This window comes from Phoca vitulina, unplaced genomic scaffold (genome assembly GCF_004348235.1).
Source record: "Phoca vitulina isolate PV1807 unplaced genomic scaffold, GSC_HSeal_1.0 scaffold32, whole genome shotgun sequence".
NCBI classification, from domain to species: domain Eukaryota; kingdom Metazoa; phylum Chordata; class Mammalia; order Carnivora; family Phocidae; genus Phoca; species Phoca vitulina.
Genome location: NW_022589735.1, coordinates 8,435,987 through 8,454,455, shown reverse-complemented (window position 1 = coordinate 8,454,455; position 18,469 = coordinate 8,435,987). Strand labels below are relative to the sequence as shown.

Genomic DNA, 18,469 nt, shown 5'->3' with positions numbered 1-18,469 from the left:
AAAAGCTAATTATTTCATCTGTTTCTTCTTCTTCAATATTTGCATGTAAAAACATATAGCTAACACTTGCCCACGTTTCTGCACTAACACACAGTCTTTGTATCTCTCCCATACCACAGGAGAAAAATTGACATATTTTTATTTCTTTTGTATGCCTTACAGCATATCAGGAAAAAAGCTCCCAACCTGAGTTCTCAGAACTCTTTTCCATATTCCATTCAGACAATAAAAAGGCAAGAAAATCCACAAATAAGGTCTAAAAAGATATGGTAAGAATTTTTTACATTATTTAAACAAAAACCAAAGCAAAAAACAACACTTCCACTGGTAAGAGCATTTCTACCAAACTCAACTGAGCAGAAGTATTTAAAAAAAAATTATATATATTTATCTGCTCTAAAATTTTATATGTTAAGCCCTAAGTGTTGATATTACCAAAAATACATGTAAATTGAAGATACTATATATAAAAATTAAGGACGATCCATGAACTTTTCCTAAATATACTCACAGAAAGATAGCTGTTAATGTCCACATCATCAGTAATAGTTTGACGCTCTCCTTTATAATTAATTTTCCGAAACCTTCGTCGAGACTGTCTGGCAGGAATTTCTCTTTGTAGAATACTGTCTTCATTATCTTTGGAATTCTCTACCTGGAACACATGTTCACATTCCTGATTAAATATCCAATTTTTCCATATTACTGACAGTCTATGGAGTCTTAACAGGCTCAAAGGAGGATTCATTTACTTCTTGCAAGTAACTGCCTCAAGAAAATAATCTGTGTAGAACAACGCTCATGAGTTCAAGATTAAAGGTGACATTATTATAAAGATCTGGAGACCACAGTTTCCTTCCAGGAAATAGTCTGTCTTGCTCACATAAACATATATGCTCTAAAAAAGTCACTTACCAGAAGCAAAGGCTGTTAACTACACCTACACATTCAATAATTAATTACCACTTCTGGGTTAGTCCAATTATAAGCTGCATGATTCTACATGTATTTTATTTAGCCAATAATCATGGCTATGATTTCAATGAAATGCTCAACAGCGAAACAAAAATGCTTTATGCATTATTCTTTGGTGTCCATCTTAAAGTATGACAACAGAGTAAGGCTGGCATCCTTTTTTTTTTTTTTAAAGATTCTGTTTTTGAATAATTTCTATATCCAATGTGGGATTCGAACTCACAACCCTGAAATCAAGGGTTGCATGCTCCACTGACTGAGCCAGCCAGGTGCCCCAAAGCTGGCATCTTTTAATAAAGAAGTGAAAACTAACATTTACTGAGGGCTAAAATGGGCCAGCATGCATAAACACTGTATTATTTAGTTCACACAGTAGGCCTGTAAGCAATATTATGTGTAGCTTATAGATGAGCAAAGCAAAATCCCAAGAGATGACTTTCCAGTCTCACATTGTGATAATTATTAAAGTTGAGTTGGAATGTAGGTCTGTGTCCAACATTTATGGTACTGATACAAGACCACATTGCCTGTCCAATCACAGATGAAGCCACTTTTAAAAATTATTTTTAAAAAGACATATTGATGTTCTACAGTATAACATATAATTACCATCACATCACATAAACAGTATTTTTCCCCCACAAGTTTTCCTTCAAATGTCCTATCCTTGGCTAATATCAAAAATTTCCAGTTACCCAAGTATGAAATTTCATGAATATCCCTAATTCTCCTGCTTGTTTTCCAAATCTTATTTTCAATCACTTCTCAGAACTTGTCGATCCTTTTTTTATAAAGTACTCTCATATTGCCCTTTCTTTCATTCCCATTACCATCATTCCTTACTCAAGTCTTAATCACTTCAGTCCTGAACTATACAAAGAAAGAGGTGATGCTGCTTCAGACACGTTCCTCTCCAACTCCATCCTATATCGTCAAATAAGTCACCTCAGTAAATCATCACTTTATCACATTTCCTGTACAAAATGCTACAGTGGACCTCTAACAGTTACTGAATGAATTTTAAACTATTATTTGTGATGTTCAAAGCCACTTATGACCCATCCTCCAAATTTATTACTGTATCTTATAAAAGTAAGCCTGGAAAAACTGCTCCCTTACCCTCCTCCCCACAAAAAAAAACTTTGTCACATAAAAGCTCTGATGAGATGCACAAAATTTCCTGATGATTTCTCAGAAACAGTTGATGTCTGTCTGTTTCAGGTATGAGTGGTACAGGATTTCAAAAGTAGTGGCCAAGTCAATATGACTATTCATGGGTCCCTATAATATAGTAACTTATATTTTACTAGGTAACTTTACTTTGTGTTATCCTACCCATTCTATCTTCACTTGCTGAACCACCGTTCATTTAAGACACATCTCAATTACCATCTCTTCTGTAATTACAAAAGGCATTCCTGTCCTCAGACCACAACTACTTTATTTTGTGTACACAATCTAGACTTCTCATAAATAGGACATGCTCTCCACTGCCTTCAGGCCTTTGTATATGCTGCTGTGCTACTGCCACAAAGCCCACTCCTCTGCCAACATCGTGGCATCCTTCCCATACTTCATGACCCCTCCCTCCTCCGCCCCAGGAAGCTACTACCCCTTCATATCAACCGTAATTACTACATAAGCCCATATCATTAACAAGCTAACAAGTTCCCTAAGATAGGAACTGCGTTATATATATATTAATCTTTGTTCACTGAACATTCAGAAAGTTTGCCAAAATGGGCAATACATTAGATTCTTTCTCCCCATATATGATAGGTCCTTCGAAATACATGTAAGGTACTCAAGAAATGTGAGGGTAGGCAGAGTAAGTTACTATTACTCTTCTGAAAGGTAAAATCCAGAAGAGACATGGGAATGATTTCCACCTCAACAAGTATTGAACAGGTAGCAATATATGCTACCTCCTTGAGATTTAATTTGCTTTCTAAAAAATGTTGAGAGTACCAAAGTAGTCACTCCATCACTACACCAGAGCATGTACCAGAAAGTAAAATTATATCACTTAAGGCTCACAACACTCCTATCACATAGCTACTGTTTCAATAGATCATACAGAGTTTCGTAAAACTTAAGTAATTCATACAAGTGGGTAAGGACTCAAAACCCAAGTGTGACTACTAAAATTCATCTCCTTCATACTGCCCTATCCCAACGGATGAATTATATTAACCACGTTAGGTGAAATTTCAGTATCACATAATCCTTAAATTTTCTAGTATCTACTATTTATTGAGCAAAAGCAGAGATAAACAATAAAGGCTTTCCAAAATGTAAATAGTAAATTAAGTTGAGGAAAGGAGTTTCTAAGAGTCTCAAAATTTTAAGGAAAGTACCAAATGAAAACAAAGACTAAACAATGTATGAAGGATTAAGTACCCTTAACAAACCTGCCAAGTAAACTGAAATGTGAGATTAAAAACAAAACAAAACTGCAAATGCATACCTCATGTTACAAAAGAAATCCAAAGGCCAAGACTGAAGTGAAAGCAAAAATACCAGGAGAAAGGTTACCAACGAAGCTCCTAACCTACCAGAAGACAGATTTCCTAACTCTAGAGACTAGCCCCTCCACCTTGATGGTTGTAGGGAGTGAGAAAGACAACAGAGAATCCATCAAAGACGGGGAATCCAATAGGAGACTTACTTGTAAGCTCAACTCAACTAGCTGAATCCTTATTGTGAGGGTACAGAGGTATAAGCCTGTCCTGCAGAAGGAGACAGGAAGAAACCTTGCTTGGCACTGAGAGAAGAGGGGGTAAAAAGCAACGAACCAAACAGACAAAAAACATTTTCCCTAAGAATTTAAAATACAAGCTATCCCTCATGCAGGTCATTAGTTTGAATTCATAATACCTTAAGCATGAAGTAAATTTAAAGATGTTCAGGATTGATAAATGTACATATGCAACGGGCAAAAACAAATCTGAAACCTCTTTGCAAGACTTTAACTTTAACCCGAACCTCAAAGAATTCCCACACCTATTGTTCAAGATATATGACTTCACAGATAAACATACCTTCTCCCCCCAAAAAACACAAGGAAAAAGACCCCCAACTATAACAAAAACCATGAAACATGGTAGGATAACCATGAACAAATGACAGACATAATGAGCAATAATGGCCCAGGAAAAGGACAACAGACTCATATTTGCAAATATTCCAATGTATTTTAAGTATTAGAAAATATAAAGTTATAATAAAACTTTCCAACAAAAAGAAACTTGAAAATAAGCCAGAAATTATAAATAGCACTAAGTAGGTAAGGGCTGACCAGGCCCCAAAACCCACAACAAACCCAAGTGCCCTTACTCCCCAATACCAGGCTAGTGAGCAATGTGTAATAAGTAAATACAGTCTACATTTGGAAGAGGGACAAGAACGTGTAGAGATATCCTGTATGAAACACAAGAGCACAAAGAAGACCTAAAATGGGGATGGAACAAGAACACCACTAAGACCTCCCAACAAACCAATCCCAATCCTAAGGACAAAGGAAAACTAGAGAAATTTGAAAGCACTGGTGCAATAAGGTAACCATAATAACAAAACAATGCAAACCTAGCTCAACTCTAGCAGAAGAAGAGGTGTATTCAGGTCCAGGCCTAAAGACTGTCCTCATTCTCTACTGCCCTATACACAGTACGTATCATTAGATCCAAAATAATGACTCACATAAAAATAGAAAGGATAAAACAAAAAACAAAAAAACCCAGCAAAAACAAAAAAACCAATTCACTGCCAAAAGACAAAGCAAACAACAGAGCAATCCACCAAAACCAGACATGATCCAGATGCTGCCACTATGAGAGAATTTAAGACAACCACAACCAATACAGTAAAGGCACCAGAAAGGTGAAAAAGGTGGACCATATAAACCCTTGAAAAATTTCAGCAGACATAAGGAAAATATGAGGGAGTAAAATGAGAATCTTAGAAATAAAAATCATAGTACCAAAGATGAAAAATGCCTTTGATAAACTCATCAGTAGATTTGATGCAAGTGAATTAAGAATCAATGAACTTAAACATAGGTCAAAAGAAATTACCCAAACTGAAACAGAGGAAAAAGAAAAAAAAAAAAAGGAGCAAAAAAAAAAAAAAAAGGAATTAAACACCATATGGAGATATAACTAAAAAGAGAATAAAGTGGGAAGATAAAGCCAAAAAAATTATACAGTATGCAGCCACAAAGTCAAGATGGGACAAAAAATAAGCAAGCATAAAAGATACAGATAGGCTGAAAAGATTTAACATATACTTAAAGTTCAAGAACGAGATGACAGAAGAACAAGGTAATATCCAAAGAGAAAATGAAACTTTTTGATTAAAACAAAAACTCGAAGAGTCCAACAAATCCGAAAATACAACTACAAATTCACATAGTAAAGATAAAAAGAAGACTTTTAATGCAGCCACAAGGAAAATGTAGATCAGCTATAAAGGAAGGGCAATTAGATTAATAACGGACCTCTCAAAAAATACTAAGTGCCAGAAACAATGACTATATTGACTGTGCTAAGAAAAAAGAAGAAAAAAAAAAAAAAAAAGGATTCTCCTCCCCAAATTGCATTCATGGCAAAACAATCCTCAAGAATGATACAAAATATAGTTTCAGTCATAATAAAAAAGAAAAAAAAATACACCCAGCTGAGCTGTTTATCAACAAATATCAAAGAAAATTTTAAACAGTGTACCTCAGATGTAACACAAATGCTCCCATAAAAAGGTCTCAGATAGAAGAAATTAAAAGTAAACAAATGGTAAATACATGATAAAATCTGAGCACACGACTTCATAAAACAGTAAGACAAAATTTGTGAAGTAGAAGTAAATATACACATACATGTTATCTATACATACATAACAGCTTTAACAATATCAACATTACCACCAACATTCTGGTATTACATGATTTTGCTTCCTAATGATTTATGTATATATTATAATAATTATAATTACATACCATCACATATATGTAATATGTGTTTATATCTAATATATACACAAAAAAATTAAAAACTTTAATGTCACCTTTACTACTACAAATAAGACAACTAGCTCTTTGTGCCCAAGACTTATCCCATTAGAAATGCAAATTACTATGTATGTATACAGAAGAACCATTTGATAGTACTCAAGACCCATTCACAATTTTTGAAACTTTTAGCAAACTAGGAAAAGAAGGAAACTTTCATAACTGTATTAAAGGCATCTGCATTAACTTTACAACAAACATTGACAACTTTCTCCTGGCTTTTGGGAATGTGTAAGGAAAGCTCAGCATTACCAAAATACTGTCTTTTAAACTCACCAGAAATAATAAATCTCAGTGGAATTATACCAACAATTTTACATATACTTGTTTTGTTTTTGATTAAGAGGTTGCATTTTTCCCTCCTTTTTGAATTATTTTAAGTATATAAAAAACATGTACACGGCTCCACTAAATAGGTCTTTCTCATCTTTCTTCTAGTTCTTCTTGGCTTTTTTTATCCTTCCACACACACTTTGCACAAAACCACCATCATACCTGATAGCATTTTTCATTGGGATCTCATCAAATTTACAAGGTAACCAAAGGAAAATTAGTAGTTTTATGATGTTAACTCCCTATTTAAGAACATGGTTATCTCATTTTTTGTTCAAATTTAATTTTTTGCTTTTGGGGAGTATTTAATAATAATGTCTTTGCAAATCTGTTTATAATGAAGTATTTTACGAGGTTATTGTAAATATATTCTTATGTGATATACATATGTGCATATATATATATTTATATATATAAAACAAGTCAATTTCTTGATTTCCATAAAAAAATCTGCTGGGATTCTGATGGGGACTGCACTCAATTTTATAGAAATTTGGAGACAATATTATCTTAAAAATACTGTTTCTCTCAATTTAGATCTAAAAGCAATCTTTTTTTAAAAATATTTCATTTATTCATATGAGAGAGAGAGCATGAGCAGGACGAGGAGCAGAGGGAGAGGGAGAAGCAGGTTCCTTGCTGAGCACGGAGCCCGACATGGGGTTGGATCCCAGGACCCTGAGATCATGACCAGAGCCGAAGTCAGATGCTTAACCGACTAAGCCACCCAGGCACCCCCTCTCAATTTACATCTAAAGATCTCAAAATTTATTTATGGTTTTCTGTGTTGATGTTTCCTACAACTTTTGTTAGATTTATTCTAACATATACGGACTTTTTGATGTTTACAAATAGTATGTTCACTAAATTAATTTTTAAATTACTTGTTGGTTCTAAATATAAATACAACTGATTTCTGTACATAAGTATCCAGTGACCTTGCTAAAATGACTTATTAATTCTAAAAAGTTTAGGTGTATTTTTTGATTTCCTACATGCAAATCGTTCATCTGTTTAGTACAATTTTATATATTTTTAAAGATTTTATTTATTTATTTAGAGAGAGAGCATGTGAGCAGGGGGAGGGGCAGAGAGAGAGGGAGAAAGAGAATCTCAAGCAGACTCTGCGCATAGTCTGAAGCCGGGCTTGATCCCACCACCCTGAGATCTTGACCTAAGCCAAAATCAAGAGTCAGAAGCTCAACCAACTGAGCCACCCAGGCTACATTATTTTTTTCGATCTATCCTTGTTCCCTTCCTTAAACACACTTTACAGGACCTCTTACCCAATGGTTTTGGTAATGTTGAGCTTTCCTTACACATTTCCAAAGGCCTGGAGAAAGTTTTCAATGTTTAGCGTAGGGCTAATGCAGATAACTTTAATAAGGCTATGAAAGTTTCCTTCTTTTCCTAGTTTGCTAAAAGCTTCAACAATCATGAATGGGTTTTGAGTACTATCAAATGCTTTTTCTGTGTCTATGCAGATGATCATATGACTATAATTATATTACTATAGTGAATCATAGTGATTTTCAAATATAGGCACACCTCAGAGATACTACAGGTTTGGTTCCAGGCCATTCTAATAACGTAAATGTTGCAATGAAGTGAATCAAATAAAATTTTCGGTTTCCCAATGCATAACCTATGTTTACAAAACACTGTTGCCTATCAAGTGTACAATAGCAGTACGTCTAAAAAAACAAAGTACATACATGCCTGAATTAAAAAATACTTCATTGCTAAATAATGCTAACCATCATCTGAGCTTTTATTGAGTTGTAATCACTGATCAGAAATCACCGTAACAAACATAATAATGAAAATCTAAAATATTGCTAAATTACCAAGCAGTGACAAAAAAAACACACAGGTGAGCAAACGCTGTTAAAAAAAATGGCACCAACAGACGACCTCACCAAGGGTTGCCACAAACTTATAGTATGTAAAAAACAGTATCCATAAAGCACAATAAAGCAAACTGCAATAAAGGAAGGTACTGCCTGAATTAAGTCAACCCTGCAACTCTGGGAATAAATTTAACAGTCATATTTTATCCTCTCGATATATCACTGGGATTTGATTCCCTAGTATTTTAAGATTTTTAATTAAAAAAATCCTGGGGCACCTGGGTGGCTCAGTCGTTAAGCGCCTGCTTTCAGCTCAGGTCATGATCCCAGAGTCCTGGGATGGAGCCCCAAGTTGGGGTCCCTGCTCAGTGGAGAGACTGTGTCTTCCTCTCCCTAACAACCCCTCTCCCCCACTCAGGCTCTTGCTGGCTCTCTCTCAAATGAATAATAACAAAAAAAACCCTAACCTGTAATATTGCCTTTCTGTAATGTACTTGCCAGGTTTTGCTATCACAATTAAACTGGGCTCTCAAACATTATGTCACTTATATGTCAATAAAAATAAAATTAAACTGGATGCATAAAAAAGGAATTCAATCTTTCTCTTTCCTGTTAAGACTTTTTGTATTCTTATTTAAATGTTGGGGAAAAAAATCACCAATGAAACCATGTGGGTGGAAATTTCTAAATGAAAAGGTCTGTTAATTACAGATGCACTTTCTTTCTAGAAAATGGATTATGAAGATTTTGTGTGTGCACGCATGCACATGCTTATTTTAGTAAATTGTTTTTTAAGGAATTTGATGATCTAAAATGCAAAACTTATTTTTTTAATAACATCCTTTACTATTTTTAGAATTTTCATTAGGTCCATAGTAGTCTATCCTTTTCTCATCCTGATATTAAGCTATGCAACATGTTTTGTTCTTGACTATTTTTGAAAAAGTAGTATCAAATTTATTACTCTGTTCTGAGTATCAACTTTTACTTTTCTTCATCCTCTTTATGCTTTACAGGCCACTGACTTTTTATCTTTATTGTTTCTTGGCTTCTAATTTCTGTAGGTATAGTTTGCTGCTCTCTAATTTCCTGATGTGGATACTAACCTTCACTGAATGTCAGTCTTTCTCCTAAAACGTTAAGGCTTAAATTGTTCACCTAAGGCTCAAGACAAATTTCATACATTTTGATATATCCTCTTCATTCAGCTCAAAATATTTTCTCACTTTCATAGTGATTCTTTGACAAGTGATTTAAAGTATACTGCTGAATTTCAAGTTATAATTTGTTTTAGTTGTTTTTGTAATTGGTTTCTAAGTTAACTCCATAATGGCCAAAACACAAACCAAAAATTAAATTCTTCCTTGAGATTTGTTTTACGTTCCAGAGTATAACATTTATTTTTATTTTATTATTTTTAAATTTATTTTAGAGCACTCACGCGCTCAAGCAGGGGGAGGAGCGGAGGTAAAGGATCTCAAGCAGAATCCCCGCTGAGCACAGAGCCCAGGGCGTGGTGCTTGATTCCAGGACCCTGACATCTCATGATCTGAGCCAAAACCAGGAGTCCGGAGCTCAACCAAATGAGCCACCCAGGTGTGCAGAGTACATTCCACGTGTGCTTGAAAAGTACATGTATTCTGTTGTTGATGGGTGTAGAGTTCTCTAACTACTGGGCAGAGATTCAAATCCTCAAAATCCTTACTGATTCCTTATGCTTGCTTCTTTTAGAGGGATGTTTAAATCTCTCTCCCTGTCACTGTGGATTTGTCAAGTTCCCATTTTACTAACGACTATTTCTTTTAGTTATATACTAAGGCACATAAAAATCCAGGACCATTTAAACTTGATACATGTTTATCATGATGAAATACTATTTTTACATTAAATAATGCTTCTTGTCTTAAATTACACTTTGAAGATTGGAGACACACCAGCTCTCCTTTGGTTATTGCTCAGAAGACACAACTTCTTCTGTACTTTCAATTCTTCTTCACTTGATCCTAGCCAAACGACCGAGAAACGAAGTTTCTTCTCAAATCTTGTATTTACACTGCTGTTTTTTCAGTGGCAAGTAATTGTGTTTAAAAAAAATTTAATCTGATATTTGCTTCTTTACTGGAATATTTATATTTACTGTAATTTCTGATATACTTGAAAGGATATCTATCTTATGTTCTTTCCTCCTCCTAGTATGTTTTCTCTTCTGTGCCTTCATTTTCATTTATTATTCTATTTCCCCTCTTATTAATTACAAGCTGTATTCTTAGATGATATATATGCTTACTAAAATCCACTATTAGTATATTTACCACTTTCTAGAATATGCAAAGATCTTAGGAATTTTTCACTCCATCACTCCTTTTCTTATCTGTCATGTGTTTATATTCTGCATGTATTTTAAAGTACAAAAGACCCTTTTATTACTGGTCTCTACAGTCAATATACATACATCTAAATGCTTTACATTGTCTTTATTTCTTTCCACATATCTATGCTTCCATCTGTGATCCCCTTTTGTCTGAAAAACTCCCACTTGGTAAACCGAGTGCTTGGCTATTGCTGAAAATTTTCTTCACATTTGTGTGGAAATTGTTTACTTAATAAATGAAGCTTCAATTTTTGCTGCCAGTGGGTGTTTTAGAAGTTGTGATGGTTTAAAAGTAATGCGTGTTTTTCCCTCTGACTGGTTTTATAGCTTCGTTTTTCATTTTCAGTAGTTTTACTATAATGTGCTCATGCATAAGTTTCTTTGTATTTATCCTGCTTTGAGATTATAGAGTTCTCAAATTTGTGAATTGATTTCTTTTGATAGTTTTGGAAAATTCTCAACCATTACCTCTTCTAATACTTCTTTCTTCTCCTTCTAGGATTCTAATTACACTTACCTAAGATCTTTTCTATTATCTGTGTCCTACACTCCATTATGTATTAAAATTTTCCTCATCTGTTTGTATTCTTCTGACTTATTATTCAGTTCCCTAACTTGCTCTTCAGTCAAGTTTTACCTTCTATAAAACCCACCTACTACTGAGCTTTCATTTTTTTTTTTTTTTTTTAAGATTTTATTTATTTGGGAGGGAGAGAGAGAATAGGCACAAGCAGGGGGAGCAGCAGAGGGAGAGGGAGAAGCAGGCTCCCTGCTGAGCAGGGAGCCCAACACAGGCCTTGATCCCAGATCCCTGGATCATGACCTGAGCCACCCAGGTTCCCCTGAGCTTTTTCATTTGTAGATGTTTCTAGCTGTAGAATTTGGAAATCATTATTTCATTTGATAGTTTTCAATCTTCTAAAATTCTCCACTAAATCCTTGAAATACTAATCAGCTCTTTTAAAATATGCATAAGTTAACTCTGGTATCTGCATCTCCTGTGAATTTATTCCTTTTGCCTGTTTCCCCTCCGGTTTCTGAACACTTTTTGATGTATTCCATCGATTCTGCTATATAGTGTATTTTCACTGCTTTTATTTTGCAAAATTCTGTTATTTCAGTATGTATTTATCTTTTGACAAAAACTTGTTTGGTAGGCTTAAAATTTTTCACGTCAAAGAGCCAATTAATTTTCTGTTATTATAATTGAGAATTTCATTGCATGTAATCAGAAAAGTGTTACTATATCTAATTTATGAAAATTACTGAATTTTTTGGTAAATAAGCTGATGTGGCACAGGCACCTGATACAGTTTATCAACATGTTGTAGAATTCGACTTACCTCCCTAAGACTCACCTTACTGTTTATGTTGTCCAGGTCTTCTATACCATTTTTTCTTCTACTTCATCTGTTCTACACTAAGAATAGAGGATTAAATTCTCTAGTAGTATATTTCTAGGTCTCATTGAATCCTCTGGAGTGTCTGTTTCATACAGAAGGTTTCTGTGTAATATGCTGCGAAGATACTCATGTGTTCTATCTCCACCATAAATTGTAGGTTTTAGCACTAAAAAAAAATCATCCTTCTATGTCACAGTTCATGAGCTTGAACTCTACTTTTGGTATTAAGATTACCATACCTGTCCCCTTTCATTTTCATTGGTCTAGTATGCCATTATCTACTGCTTTATTTTTAGCCTTCCTGAAACATTTGAATCACAGGATTGTCTCTCTAAATAGCAAAAAGGGGCACCTGGGTGGTTCAGTTGGTTAAGGGTCCAACTCTTGATTTTGGCTCATGTCATTATCTCAGGATCGTGAGGTCGAGCCCCACTTCAGGCTCTGTGCTCAGCGTGGAGTCTGCTGGAGATTCTCTCTCCCTCTGACCCCACCCCCGCTCATGTGCACACTCTAATATAAATGAATAAAATCTTTAAAAAAATATTTTAAAAAATAAGCAGTATATAGCTGGGTCTTCTTTTGTGAACCAAACTGAAAATCTTTTCCTTATAATGGGTAGATGAAGCCATTCACATTTACTGGTATGACCAATATTGCAGGTTACAGTTTTATAACATTTTATAATTAAATGTACCTTACTGCACTTCTCTATGAAATGTATATTCTTTGCTTCAATAAAAAATTGTTTTTGTTACTTAGGAAAACCTGTATTTTTGTTCTACTGGTTACTTTTGAACTTAAACCTTTTAAAAAGGTTTGTCTCTGTATTCTTTTCTTCCTCACACATTTTTTTCCTGAGATATAATTCACATACCATAAAATCCTCCTTTTAAGTATACAATTCATTGGTTTTTAATATATTCACAAAGTTGTGCAACCATTATCTAGTTCTAGAACATTTTTATCATTCGAAAAAGAAACCCTATGCCCACTGGCATCGACTTTTTGTCACTATGAATCTCCCCATTCTGGATATTTCATGTAAATACAATCATATAATATGTGGTTTTGTGTGTCGATTTCTTAGAACAATGTTTTCAAGATTCATCTATCTATATTACAGCATGTATCAATACTTGATTCCTTTTTGTTGCAGCATAATATGCCATCACGTGAACATAAAGCATCTTGTTTATCTGTTTATCAGGTTAAAGGACATCTGGTTTGTTTCTACTTTTCACCTATGATGAATGTTAGGAACATTAGCACACAAGATTTTATGTGGACACATGTTTTCAATTCTTTTGGGTATACATGTGGGAATGGAACTGATGGATCATATGGTAATTCCATTTTTAACTATTTCATGAACTATCAAATTGTTTTCCAGAGAAGCTGCACCTCTTCATTTTTCTACCAGCTACACATGAGGGCTTTGTCTATGCCCTTGCCAATACTTGTTACAGTTCACTTGTTTTCTTACCTCTCTTTTACTATCTGTGGTGATACATAGTCTTCCCGGGGCCTGTTGTGCTTCTACACAATTTGTTGCATTTGCCAAGAATGCACAGTCCTAACCACTCATTAACTGGGCCATTTCTCAGAGTTGTGCTTGTAGTGAGCAATCCTGAAGGATGAGGTAGTTTCCTGCTGAAAAACGAGCAGGCTTGTTCACTATAAAAGCAGTATATTCCCCAAACTCAGGGATTCTTAGTTGCAGTGCAAACCTACTATGTGTGTAGCATCACCGTAGGCCACCCAGTACTGCCTCCATGAGATCTAGGAAGAGGAAATCTACAGAAATATGCTAATGATATGCTACTCACTATACCACAAGTAAAAAAAAAAAGTTGTTTCTGACCCACAAGTCTTATGTCTTCTGCCAATATCCATGAAACAGTGAACTATTAGATTATATAGTTATCAAATCCCAAACTTTATAATTACCCAGTTGAGGAGTTTTTATTGTTATTTTAACACTCTCACCTATTCTTTATGCAACAAACAACCATCAATAAGCTTATTCTTTTTCCTATTTCACTCTCCCTTTTCCTTTTCTTCCTTTTATTACAGCTATTCTGTCACAACATATAGTAGTCTTTCCCTCACATCTCTACCTTTTAGTCTTACTAATACATTTATGTATTTTAAAGATCATTGTTTCTTTTGGAGGTTTTTCTGGTTATTTCTCAGTTGAATAAAATATCCTCTAGCAGATTCCTTAAAAACAGCTCATGGGTGCATAATTCCCTAAGTTCTTTTATGCTGAGAACCGTTTTTCCATAACCTTGATAAAGACAATATGGCTGACCTAAAATCCTTAGTTCATACTTTCTCTCTTTTTTAAAGATTTTATTTATTTGAGAGAGAGAGTGAGAGAGAGAGAGAGAGAGAGCACAAGAGGGGGTAGGGTCAGAGGGAGAAGCAGACTCCCTGCTAAGCAGGGAGCCTAATGAGGGACTTGATTCCGGGACTTCGGGATCATGACCCAACCTGAAGGCAGTCGCTTAACCAACTGAGCCACCCAGGCACGCACTTTCTCTCTCTTTTTTAAAGGCTGCTCTACTTGAGCCTTGTTTTGGTTGTCCCTGGATTTTTAATATTTCTTTTTTTAAAAAAAGAACCACTTATTTTAGAGAGAGAAAGAGAGAACACGTCAGAGTGGGGGAAGGGGTAGAGGGAGAAAATCTTAAGCAGATTCCCTTCTGAGCACGGAGCCCTATGCGGGGCTCAGTCTCACGCCCCATGAGCTCATTACCTGAGCTGAATTCACAAGTCAGATGCTTAACCAAACTGAGCCACCCAGGCACCCCCCAGTGGATTTTTTGTATGTCTGAATCAGTGCAATTCGTTTGCCTTTGGAAGTTATGTCGTGTTTCTGCCTGTAGACATAAAGGATTTTTATCTTTGAAATCAAATAATTTTATTAGGAAATGTCTTAGAAATGATCATCCTGGGCTCATTTCCCCAATACCCAGTAGACCCTTTAATAAGTGTGTGTAGATTTGAATCTTTTTTCAATTTCTAAACAATTTTCATTAAATATTGCTTTAAACATAGTTGCTTTCCATGGATTTTCCTCTCCTGAGACTCTTAATTATGAATGTTATCCTTTCATTGCCTATCTTCAATTTCCACTATTTTTCTCTGCCATTTGTTTTATTCCAGCTTCGAGATAGAATTCACATATAAGATTGTGTAAATTCAAGGTATACAATGTGTTGTTTTGATACATTTATATATTGCAAAATGAGGATCACCACTGCCTTAGCTAACACCTCCATCACATCACATATTTACCATTTCATTTCTGTGGTAAGAAACTTGAAAATCTGCTCTCTTAGTAACTTTCAAGTACATAGTATCTCTGACACTTTCTACTTCATTCTTTTTGTCATTTTCATTTACTTGCTTTTCCCCTACCTTTCTTCAATTCTTATTTCCTTTAATTAAAGTGTAGTTGACACACAAAGTTATATTAGTTTCAGGTATACAACACAGTCATTTGACAAGTTTACATATTATGCTATGCTCAAATGCAGCTACCATCTGTTAACATATATTACAGTATCACTGACTATATTCCTTATGCTGTACCTTTCATTCCTGTAATTTATTCATTCCATAACCAGAAGTCTTTATCTCCCACTCCCATTCACCCATTTTTGCCCAACCTCCACTCCCTTCCCCTCTGACCATCACTTTCTTCTATTTATAGGTCTGATTCTGCTTTTTGTTCATTCTTTTTTTCAGATTCCACATGAGTGAAATCAATATGGTATTTGCCTTTTCCAGTCTTATTTCTTTAGCATAATACCCTCAAGATCTCATCCTTTTTTATGGCTGATTAATATTCCACTGAATATATACTGTATCTTCCTTATCCATTTATCTATCGATGAACACTTAGGTTGCTTCCAAATCTTGGTTATTGTAAATAGTGCTGCAATAAACATAAGAGGACATGTATCTTTTCATATTAGTGTTTTTGTTTTCTTTGGGTAAATACCCAGTTGTGGAGTTACTGTATCATATGGTATTTCTTTTTTTAAATTTTTTGAGGAACCTCCATGCTGTTCTTCACAATGGTTGTACCAATTTACGTTCCCACCAACAGTGTATGAGGATTCCTTTTTCTCCACATCCTCACTAACCCTCCCTTATTTCTTGTCTTTTGATTTTAGCCATTTTGATAGGTGTTAAGGTGCTATCTCATTGTACTTTTGATTTGTTCGATGCACCTTATTAAACTTTCATTTGAGTGTATTCTCCCTGGGGCATCCTGTAATTTATTTATTTTATAGATATATTATCAGTATTTTTTTTTCCTATGCCTTCCATTTCTTTACTGAGTTTGTACTCTTTTTTTTTTTTTTTTTTTTCTAAAGATTTTTATTTATTTGAGAGAGAGAATGAGAGAGAGAGAGCACATGAGAGAGGGGAGGGTCAGAGGGAGAAGCAGACTCCCTGCTGAGCAAGGAGCCCGATGCGGGACTCGATCCTGGGACTCCAGGATCATGACCTGAGCCGAAAGCAGTCACTTAACCAACTGAGCCACCCAGGCACCCGAGTTTGTACTCTTTTTATTCCACTTTTCTTCCCGTTTTCATTTCTTGGTTTTTGAATTTCTGATTTTACATTTTTAAAAAATGTCCTCAAATGCTTGATTGAATATGTTTGTATCTAAGTATGGTCAGTTTTCATCTGAATTTTTTTTTTTTTTTTTTCCTGGGATGGAGATGAATTTTCCTCGGTATATAACGAAGCTCTTCTTTTTTGGTAACAACTATATATACTTTTATTAATCCTCCCTTTTTATCTTTTTTACGGTATTGGGATATTTTACAAGATTCCTAGTTTAAAAGGAAATTAACAAATACTCTGAGGGCCAGATATTTAGGGTATTTTTTCTTTTTGTCTTGCTGGGAGTGGAGGGAGCATTATAAGACTGATTTTCTTATCATGGAACACTATATCTAAAACTAATGATGTAATGTATGGGGATTAACATAACAATAAAAAAATTAAAAAAAAAAAAAAAGACTGATTTTCTGTTCACCTTGTCTTGCAGGAACCGAAAACTTCCCAACATGCTTTTCTTCAACACTTAAATACCAGAGGGAGTTTATCTTCTTTTTACCTTTTGTCTTAACCCTGAAGATACACATTTAGAAGATGATGTAAATCATGTAAATCATTCCATTTTAAATGACTTCCCTATAGTTTGTGTTCTGCTTTATCATACATACACACCCACAATTTTGAAGTTAGTGTGGAGTGGCAGTGCAGGTTAACCCTAGGTCCACTTGGTAGCTTCCATCTTGTGTGTTTTCTGCAAATCTGCTTGGTTGCATTTTGCTCACTACAAAGCCTTGCTGAGGGTTGGGAAAAGACAAGAGTGTGAGAGATAATATACTGAGAATTGGTGGGTTTTCTCCCCTTACTTAGAATTATTTTCAAAATTTGGTTTTCTCTGCCTTCAACTTATGCCATGAACATAGTTTATGTATAGATTTCTTTTACTCTTCTTGTAGCTCTGTACTGCTTTTGAAGGAAATGTTGGGAGACAGGTAGTTAAGTGGTTACCACTGTCTTCAGCTACCCAGAAGAGTTGAGATCTAAAAGTTAAAGTAAGGAACTAACAAATTCTATAAGGCAGGGTTTGTTGGTGGCTCAGTCATTTAAGTGTCCGACTTGTGATTTCAGCTCAGGTAATGATCTCAGGGTCCTGAGATCGAGCCCTGTATCTGGCTCTGCGTTCAGTGGGGAGTCTGCTTGACATTCTCCCTCTCCCTCTATTCCTCCTCCCAGTAGTGCTTATTCGCAAGCACACTCTCTCTCTAAAACAAATCTTTAAAAAAAAAAATTCTATAAAGCAATAAAGGTTAAAAGTTCAGTAATATCATCATGGGGAAGGTCTTTCTAATAATAAGTATGAACACTAGCCAGAAACTTTTAAGAGGAAAACTCTATAGATAAAAAAAAAACTTAATGCAAAATTTATTTTAGCTGAAGTGAAAAAATGATTTATTTACAGTCTCCTATAAGCAAAAGGGCTCATTTATTAACAAAAAGCTCTTAAGAAAAAAAAATAATCCATTGTACCTGGAGAGTCTGACTTTTGATTTGGCCTGTCATGATCTCAGGATACTGGGAGAGAGCCCTGCGTTGGGCTCAGCACTCAGCAGGTAGTCTGCTTAGGGTTCTCCCTCTCTCTCTTTCCCTCCTGTTCTGCCCCTCCCCCACTGTGCTAAAATAAATAATTACAAAAAAAAAATCCAACTAGAAAAATGGACAAGACATATGAATATTAAGAAAAACAAATCCCCTATAAGGCATATGAAAATATGCACAAAACAAGGAAATTTCCTTTTAACATGTCAGATTAAGATGACTAACGTATCAGGTGATCAGAAAGATGCTCAGTAACAGGCATTCCCAATCACTAGTGGCGTTATTAAAATTTGTACACATA

At 35.0% G+C, this 18,469-nt stretch overlaps 1 protein-coding gene across 6 annotated transcripts in view; it reads right to left on the bottom strand.

Annotated features, from left to right (window-relative positions):
- RAPGEF6 (Rap guanine nucleotide exchange factor 6) overlaps positions 1 to 18,469 on the bottom strand; it is a 196,634-nt gene that overhangs the window by 120,955 nt on the left and 57,210 nt on the right. For all 6 annotated transcript variants that reach the window (XM_032425417.1, XM_032425422.1, XM_032425416.1 and 3 more), the window contains one exon: positions 512 to 655. In XM_032425417.1, coding sequence (XP_032281308.1) covers positions 512 to 655 — 144 coding nt within the window. The remainder of the gene's footprint in view (positions 1 to 511; positions 656 to 18,469) is intronic.